This window comes from Apus apus, chromosome 9 (assembly GCF_020740795.1).
Source record: "Apus apus isolate bApuApu2 chromosome 9, bApuApu2.pri.cur, whole genome shotgun sequence".
Classification (NCBI taxonomy): domain Eukaryota; kingdom Metazoa; phylum Chordata; class Aves; order Apodiformes; family Apodidae; genus Apus; species Apus apus.
Genome location: NC_067290.1, coordinates 13,397,807 through 13,405,590, shown reverse-complemented (window position 1 = coordinate 13,405,590; position 7,784 = coordinate 13,397,807). Strand labels below are relative to the sequence as shown.

Below are 7,784 nucleotides of genomic sequence, written 5' to 3'. Positions count from 1 at the left end.
CTGCGGGGGGGAAAGCGGGGTGAGGGGGTGCAGGGTGAGGGGAAGGGGAACCGGTCGCAGTGTGGCGCTCACCTGCAGCGGCTCGTAGTCCGGAGCGTGGCTGCCGTAGAGTGGGTTGGGAATGGCGACTAGTGGCCGCTGGGGCCGGGGCCTGGCGGGCTGCTGCGGTGCTGCCGCCTCCTCCTCCTCATCTGCGCGGAGATCCGCCTGGAAGGGGAGCACAGGATGGGTGGAACTTGGAGGGTGAAGGGGAGCTGAGGACACAGCACACCCACCCCATTGGTCCCCTCCATCCGAAGTTCAACCCAGACTGGGCGCTCCCCCACCCCCACGTGTGGTGCCCCCTGACCACTGCTTCCCCAGACTCCCTCCCCCTCCCCCTGCCCCACTCCCAGCCCACGGGCTCCACTTACCTGAAAATACCTGAACTGCTCCTCCTGCCGCCGTCTCTTCACGCAGTAATAGGCGCCGCCGGCGCCAGCAGCCAGTGCCAGGGCAAAGCACAGCACCGACAACGTCCCTGTGGCCACCGAGCCTGGTGTCTGTGCCACGCCATTCACCTGCATCCAAAAACAGTCTCCTGGTTTCAAACATGCCTTGGCAGAGCAGTGGGATCTCCCACAGGGCCAACCGCTGCGGCTCCCCAGCACGACCACAGGCAGCCTGGCCAAAATGAGCTGTGCCATGAGAGCCGAGAGGATGAGGCTAGTCCCAGGGATGTTGCCATTCCCAGATCTGGCACCAGCTGTTTCAGCACCTTCCCTCCATGCGTGCCTTTGGACACACCTGACCAAGCTGCACAACGGGCGGTGGGATCTTCAGCGGCTCTGCGATCGCGTGAATGATGCCATTGAAAGCTATGATGTCCCACTCCACAATCATCGTGTCATTGATCCCCTTGGCATCCTACAGAACAGGACAGAGATGGTATCACATGACCAGAAAGCCTCCTGTTGTTCCTTCTCTCAAGAGCTGTGGTGAAAACTCATGGGGGAGGAGGGGTTTGATCCCTCAAAGGCTAAACCTACTGATTGCTCTGTGCTGTTGCCCACTGGGAGGTCTGACACATGGAGGTCATATCCTGATTGGGATGGGATGATGGTGCCTGTTGTGAGGTTGTAGCTGAACAGCACAACATTGCTGGATGACACGTGGAGCTTCAGTTCTTCTCCTGTCAGTGTCTGAAAAGGCAATAGGGATGAGAAAGGGCTGAGCTGGCTCTTGCCCTTTCCCTCTTGCTGTGCACATGCCCCTCCCCGGCCCAAGCCTAGACACTCTTCATAGGTACAAGACACCTCAATTCATGGGCAACATGGCACAGAACTACTCCACAGGGAAGTGGGGGAACTGCCATCTTTAGATAAAGCTCAAGTGGAGAAGACTCTGAGCAACCTCCTCTCAATGGCTCTTCTGAGGGAAGGGTTGGACTAGAGACCTCCAGAAGTACCCTGTGACCTGAATTCCTCCCCCACTATCTCACACCACCATCAAGCCAGCTTTGCCCACCTCCTGCTCCCCTTTGGGGCTCTGATAGTTTCATGCGCCCTCGAGTGGCCACTCATCCCCACTTGCTTACTTCATTGTCTGTGAAGCCAGAATTCAGAGGGACAAAGAGAGTTTTGGGAGCGGAGTCATCAGACAAATAGATGAAAAAATCCAGCCCTTCTTCTGTGTCATTGGCAAAATCGAGCAACATCTGGAAGAGATGGGAGATCTTCCCTATCAGCACACTGCTGATACCTTCCCCAGCCCAGGAAACATTCCCCAGCCTTGGAAAGAACATGGCTCCGTCTGCACTCCCCCCCAGCACACAGAACAAGCCACCACTTCTCCCTGTTACAGTTGATCCCTCCCTCTGCCTGGCTGAAGAAGAACCAGGAGAGGATCACTTACGGAATAGAAGGTGGAGAAGCGAGCCTGGTCTGCAAGCACATCGGGGAGTTTGCCACTGCACCAGTACCCATCTCCCACGAACCCATCACGACAGGTGCAAGTCAAATCTGCAAATGAACACCAAGATGCGACTGGACTGGCCAGTGGTGGCTACACTGACCTCGCGCTTGACTTCTGGATGCCCCTCGGCATGTTCCCTCCCAACAGGGGCATGGGGAGATGTACCCACCTGCCTGTGCCCCGTGCTCTGAGGGCAGTTCTCTGCCTGCTGCCCTGACATGCCTCTTGTGCCCAACAGGACCATCCCCAGGAAATGTTCTCACTCCACTCACCTTTCTCCCGGTAGCAGAACGCATCCCAGGTCTCACTCAGGTTGCTTCGGGAGCCATAGTCCACAATGCCCACTCGGTTAGACCCACAGCTGGGGTTGGGGTATGCCGTGGGGTATCCAGCTGTGCCATTGTCCAGCCAACCCACCAAGCACAGATGGAATCCCATCTAGTAGAGACAAATAATGTATTAGGTTAAAAATCGTATCTCCAGCCCAGGTTTACTGCACTGCCTTTGTGCAGCCTTATCTAACATGAACCCAATACCTAAAGAGTTGGGCACTGCCAGAGATCCCATCCCAATGTGACTGGCAAGACCCATTAGCACTCCTGGTTTCATGGATGGACATGGAGTAAACAAGGTCTGTCCGAGGGGATGAGAAGTCACCCACCCACACATCATGGCCCCAGGCAGAAGCACTGCATGTCCCCACCCCAACAGGTAATGGAGGTGGCCCCTTCCCAACTTCTGCATCCCTGCCCTACCTCTGCATCCCTGCCCTGACCTGTTGTGCTGCTGAGAGCTGCTGGAAAGTGGCCAGGGAAGCACCTTCTGCAGCACAGGCCTTCTGAGCCTGCTCGTAAGTGAAGTCATATTTTTTTCGGGGTGACTGTAGATGAAACACGCCCATAGTCTTGTCTGCAAAATACCAAGGCCAGAAGAATCAGTACAGAGTCCCTGGACCCTTGGCCATCCCACTCTCCAGCTCTCCCAAGGGGAGCCCCAGCCAGAAGGTGAAGGATGAGGGAGTGGGACCTCTCCAGGAACATCATTCCTGGCACTGCAGGGTTGAGCACACTCACCGTGGAAGTGCAGGTCGGTGCAAATGGCCTCCCGATGGCACTGCCCATTGTCACTCAGACACCGGTCCGTGGGGGGCACGGCCTCTTCCAGGCACTGGATTCCATCACCCACGTAGCCCTGCTTGCACTCGCAGCGCCGCTCGTTCTGCAGCACAAAGGCATTTGTGTGAGTGCAACTGGGCAAACGCCAGCTGGGGAACCTTCTATCCCTATAAAGGTGGGGATGAGCCTTCAGAATGCTTCCACAGCCTGCCAGGACTAGGACAGAGCTATGAAAAGCCACTCAGCCTCTATCCCACCCCCCACATCCACCTGAACAGGGACCAACAACTGACACTGAATCCATGTTACATGCTGTTTGAACAACAGCTGAGCTTCAGGGGTACGTGGCCTGTGATTCTTGCCACTACATCATGTTCCCTGGCCTGTAGTGAGCAGTTCCTAGTTCCTCTGCAAAAATGGCTGGCATTGTCCTTAAAGGACCATTCTGGAGCCCCCTCCAAACAGCCCGGGAATGCCATGATTGACACAGCTTGTGCCCCTTGGACAGAGGAATGGGGAAGAATGTCCTCAGAATGACATCACCAGGACAGTCAGCACAGCCTGGCAGCAGGCTGTGGCCATGGCCCCTGCCTGCCAGTAAGGACCTGCAGGATAAGGGGCTATAGGTCTCACTGGGGGTGGCTGAGGGGATGCAGATGTGCCCAGACCCAGGGGCTGTACCCACCGGCCCGGTGCTGATGCAGCTGGCGTGCTGGCTGCAGTCCCCGTTCCTGCCATCTGCACATCTGTCTATGGGCTCGCAGGTGTAGCCGTCACCTCCGTACCCAGGTGCACAGGCACAAGAGACGTTCACCCCAGCCTGTGTACACTGTGCATGCCTGGCACACCCCCCGTTGTCCTGGCTGCACATGTCCATCACTGCAGAGGGAAGTGTCAGGTTAACTAAAGCACCTCAATCCTGGTAGTCAGTCTGTCCTGCCAGTCGTCACACCAATATGGCCATGAGGAAATGCCCACCTATTGTCTTGTCACGTTGTCCGCTTTCCCCTTCGCTCAGCACCCTCCACCCCAGCCCCTCGTGCCCCCCTGCCCACCTGAGCACATTCTCCCATCTCCTTCATAGTGCAGGTCACATTCGCAGAGGTTGCCAGAGCGGCAGACAGCCTGGGGGTGGCAGGGTGGAGAGCAGGTGGGCGTCAGGACTGAAACCAGAACATATGTGTCAGAATGATCCAACATGGGCACAGCTGCCATCACCAGCCCCAGGCCACCTGCCCCATGCTTCCCCTGCCTGTCCCATCCCCCTCCCCCCCAGTGCTTTTTTGCAGATGCCTGGCCCAAACACAGAGGATCATTACTCCATCAGATATACCTCAGGCCTTCATCTCACCCTCAAGCTCTTCTTGGAGCACCTTGGAGCTCAGGGACTTGTTCAGGATCAAGTGGAGCTTTCATCCCCCTTCTCATTCCCCCAACCCTTGTGAAATTCAACAGCATGGATCACAGCTCAGGATGAGCCCCACAGCTGAGACCTCCTTTTTGGAGAGATTTCTAACTGGCTGTCTGAACAATTCAGCTACTTGAAAAGCAGCCATATGTACCAGGTCCCCTGGAATTGTGGGTGGTGGGGCTTGGCATCCCTCACCTTGTTTGATTTCACATCTGTCTCCAGTCCAGCCCTCGGCACAGAAGCAGAAGCCGTCGCCATGCAGTCCTCCGTTGCACACACCATTCTCAGTACAGTTACACTCTGTGAGGAATGGATAAGAGAGATAAGATGTGTTCTCCACTCCATGTAAACATACAGCTGTCAAAAACAATCCTGGAGACCCTGAAAGTCCCAGCCTGGGATGGGAGGATGGCGGTTCTCCCTTTGCCTTCACCTCACAGGGGCACAGGTCCCTGCTGAGCATGTCCCAGGAGATGCTCTTTCTGTACAGGGTTCATCACAACTTACGGATTTGTCAAGAAACCTCAGTACTTTCTGCCAGACTGGGGCTTGACAAACCAGAAGGGGTCTTGGACCCCGGGGCCTCGGCCTGGAGCTGAGGTGATGGGCAGCATGGCTGCACTGGCCGCTGTTCCCAGCACGTCCCATCCAGCCATCTCAAACTCCAGCTGGATTAATGGCTGTCCCAGGGAGGGTGTCCTGGTTTGAGAGTCAAACCAGGGAGGGATGTCCCCAGCCCCAGAAGTCTGACTCTGTGGGAACTGATGACTCCCATGCTGTGGGCTGCAAAGGGGTCAGCCCAGCACCTCCCCCCTCTCCAAGTAGCACCATGTGCCACAGTCACCTCCGCACAGGCCCCCTGTGCTGCTGCCCCCCCCCCAGCTCCCCCTCACCTCGGCACTCCGGCCCGTACCGGCCCGGCGCGCACAGCTCGCAGCTGGTCCCGATGAAGGCCTCGCTGCAGTTGCACCGCCCCGAGCCGCCGATTCTGTCGTCGCAGGTCCCGCGGTTACCGCACGGCGCCTCCAGCCCTCCTGGGCACGCTGCAAATGGGGCACCTTAGTGATGCTGCGGTGACAAAGTGACCCTGTGCTGGAGGGGAGACACCTGCTGCCCCATGCAGAGCCTGCATGCCGGGTGCCCTGTGAGCTGCCCACTTTGCACTGCTTGGATCTCAGAATCTGCTCATCAGCCTGGAGAGTTAGTGCTGGGGACATCCCCTGACAATAAACTTTAGGGATGAGGGCAAGAGGGCACATCTTGCACAGCTTGCAGGCTGGGAAGACCCTCTGCTGCAACGTGCCGAGTCTGCACCAACCACCCCATGCTAACCTGGCAGCAGACCCATCCGAGGACATGCAAGCTGCCCAGGGATGAAGCACAGAGGGCATATGCTGGGGAATGGTTGAGCATTGGCAACATCTAGGGGTGAGTGACATGTCTGACAGCCACCCCCTGCAGCCCTGTGCCCATGGCTCTCCATGGGGACAAGCAGTTCTCCAAGGAAAGGGAATTCCCTATTATACCATCTACATGCGCTCCCAGGGGATGGTTCCCTGCACCACCTACAGGTTGAGGCTCCCTGCCTGGGGTTTTGCCCACCCTTCTTCAGGGAAGCACACTCACGGATGCCACCATCCCACAAGAGAAAGGGCCAGGAAGGGAAAGTGTCACACAGCTCCTTACCCCGACAGTCACGGCCATAGTGGTTGGCACAGCACTGAGGGACCCACTGTGGGGAAACGCAGCTCCTCTTGCAGCCTCGTCTCAGAGGCCCCCTGGAAGAGAAGTGTCTTCTGAAGGGATCCCACGGGGAGGGTGGCCGGGACCGCCGCAAGAGGGAGTTGTGGTGAAACTGAAAAGGGTATCTCAACAGCTGATTTCCGTAATAGTAGCAGCGCCTGGTTCCCCCCTGCGAGGAAACAGGCAAAACACAGAGTTTGCCACATTGCTTACTGATGGTTCACCTTTTCTGATGCCACTCATGCGGTTTTATGACAAGTAACAGAGGCTTCCTAATATGAGATGGGGCTGGTGACAGAGGAGCCACAGGTGTACCTTAGGGACATGCCAGAAGCCTGGCAGAGACAATGGGTAATGCAATGAGAGTGGGGTGCAACAGTGCAAACCCCCAAGGCTGCTCATCATCTGAGCCCTGGTCTATCTCCAATGGCCAGGCTGAGCTCTTCTGCTAAAAAGCACCAGAGAAGCCCCCAGTGCTGCTGCAGAGACCCTGGCAGCCACTGTCACCCATATGGGAATTGACCAAGCAAAGACCATTGGAGGCCCTGACCCCATGTTGCTCAGCCCAGCTCCTGTCCTGTGGGACCACAAGACTTGGGGCAAGGCAAGGACAATGTGACTTAGCCAAGGGACTCGCCACATGCAGGTGTGCCTTCACTTTGCTGCCAAAACATGAGGGGTGTGTGGGTATTGTCATCAGCCCCCTAACAGGCCTCCTTGGTGACAAAGCTGAGAGCTTTACCTGTTCAACAGAGCCAGCAGGGCAGGATGGCTCGAAGCCACAGGGTCCGCAGCCCTCTGTAGATCCCTGTGGAGGGCAGAAAGAAACCTCACAGCAACTCAAGATGTGCTTCTGCCTCTTGGCTGCTGGGAGCTTTGCTGAGGAGGAGCACCAAGCCCTCCCGACGTCCCTCTTCCCAGGCTTGGGGATCAACAGATGGCACAGATCCTTACTGGCCTCATCACAAGTGCTCACCTGCAATTCTACAAAGCTGAACTCATCACACCGAGATCCCAGATCTGGTGGCTCCAACACCCTGTTGATGCCATAAGCAATTCCCCCATTGAATTCCATGTGCCTCTGGATGATGGTGGCATCACTGTTCCCCACCAGAAGCTCCCCCTAAAAGAGAAAGCAAGCAACTTGTGATCCTGGCTTCACCACCCAAAGGTTGTCCTTTTCAGCTGTCATGACTTCTCAATCACACCAACAACACTCCAAAATCTCTGTGCTCATGTCCCTGACCACTCTTCCTGACTGCCACTTTTCATGGCCAGCTCTCCTAAGAGGTGGCCTCTGTCCATGCAACACGTGCTCTGTGAAGGTCATAGCACCTTTTGGTTGGCTTTGCAACCTGGTCACTATGAAGCCTGTGTGCAGGTACTACATGGCTCCACACTTTACTGCCAGCTGACCAGAGTCTCGAGCCTCTCTCCAGGCTCAGCTGTAAGGGGGAATGGGGTGTCTCAGCCTGCAAGCACCGCAACTCTGTGTTCACTTCCTGCCAGTGGCTGACAGGGACCATCAGTTGCCCTGTGGCTATGCCCTGGGACACTTGCTT

At 56.7% G+C, this 7,784-nt stretch overlaps 1 protein-coding gene across 6 annotated transcripts in view; it reads right to left on the bottom strand.

Annotated features, from left to right (window-relative positions):
- STAB1 (stabilin 1) overlaps positions 1-7,784 on the bottom strand; it is a 65,654-nt gene that overhangs the window by 6,902 nt on the left and 50,968 nt on the right. For 5 of the 6 annotated variants that reach the window (XR_007890311.1, XR_007890310.1, XM_051627190.1 and 2 more), the window contains exons 56-71: positions 7,199-7,345; positions 6,965-7,030; positions 6,166-6,391; positions 5,373-5,522; positions 4,675-4,779; positions 4,124-4,231; positions 3,754-3,947; positions 3,027-3,171; positions 2,729-2,862; positions 2,226-2,391; positions 1,894-2,000; positions 1,577-1,696; positions 1,029-1,181; positions 787-906; positions 414-560; positions 73-207 (exon numbers count right to left, since the gene is read on the bottom strand). Coding sequence is in view for 4 of the 6 variants with exons in the window: in XM_051627190.1 (XP_051483150.1) it covers positions 73-207; positions 414-560; positions 787-906; positions 1,029-1,181; positions 1,577-1,696; positions 1,894-2,000; positions 2,226-2,391; positions 2,729-2,862; positions 3,027-3,171; positions 3,754-3,947; positions 4,124-4,231; positions 4,675-4,779; positions 5,373-5,522; positions 6,166-6,391; positions 6,965-7,030; positions 7,199-7,345 (2,223 nt within the window). In the remaining 2 variants the exon portion in view is untranslated. Of the gene's footprint in view, positions 1-72; positions 208-413; positions 561-786; positions 907-1,028; positions 1,182-1,576; positions 1,697-1,893; positions 2,001-2,225; positions 2,392-2,708; positions 2,863-3,026; positions 3,172-3,753; positions 3,948-4,123; positions 4,232-4,674; positions 4,780-5,372; positions 5,523-6,165; positions 6,392-6,964; positions 7,031-7,198; positions 7,346-7,784 lie in introns of those variants that run through there. The other variant, XM_051627192.1, reaches the window with a different exon arrangement.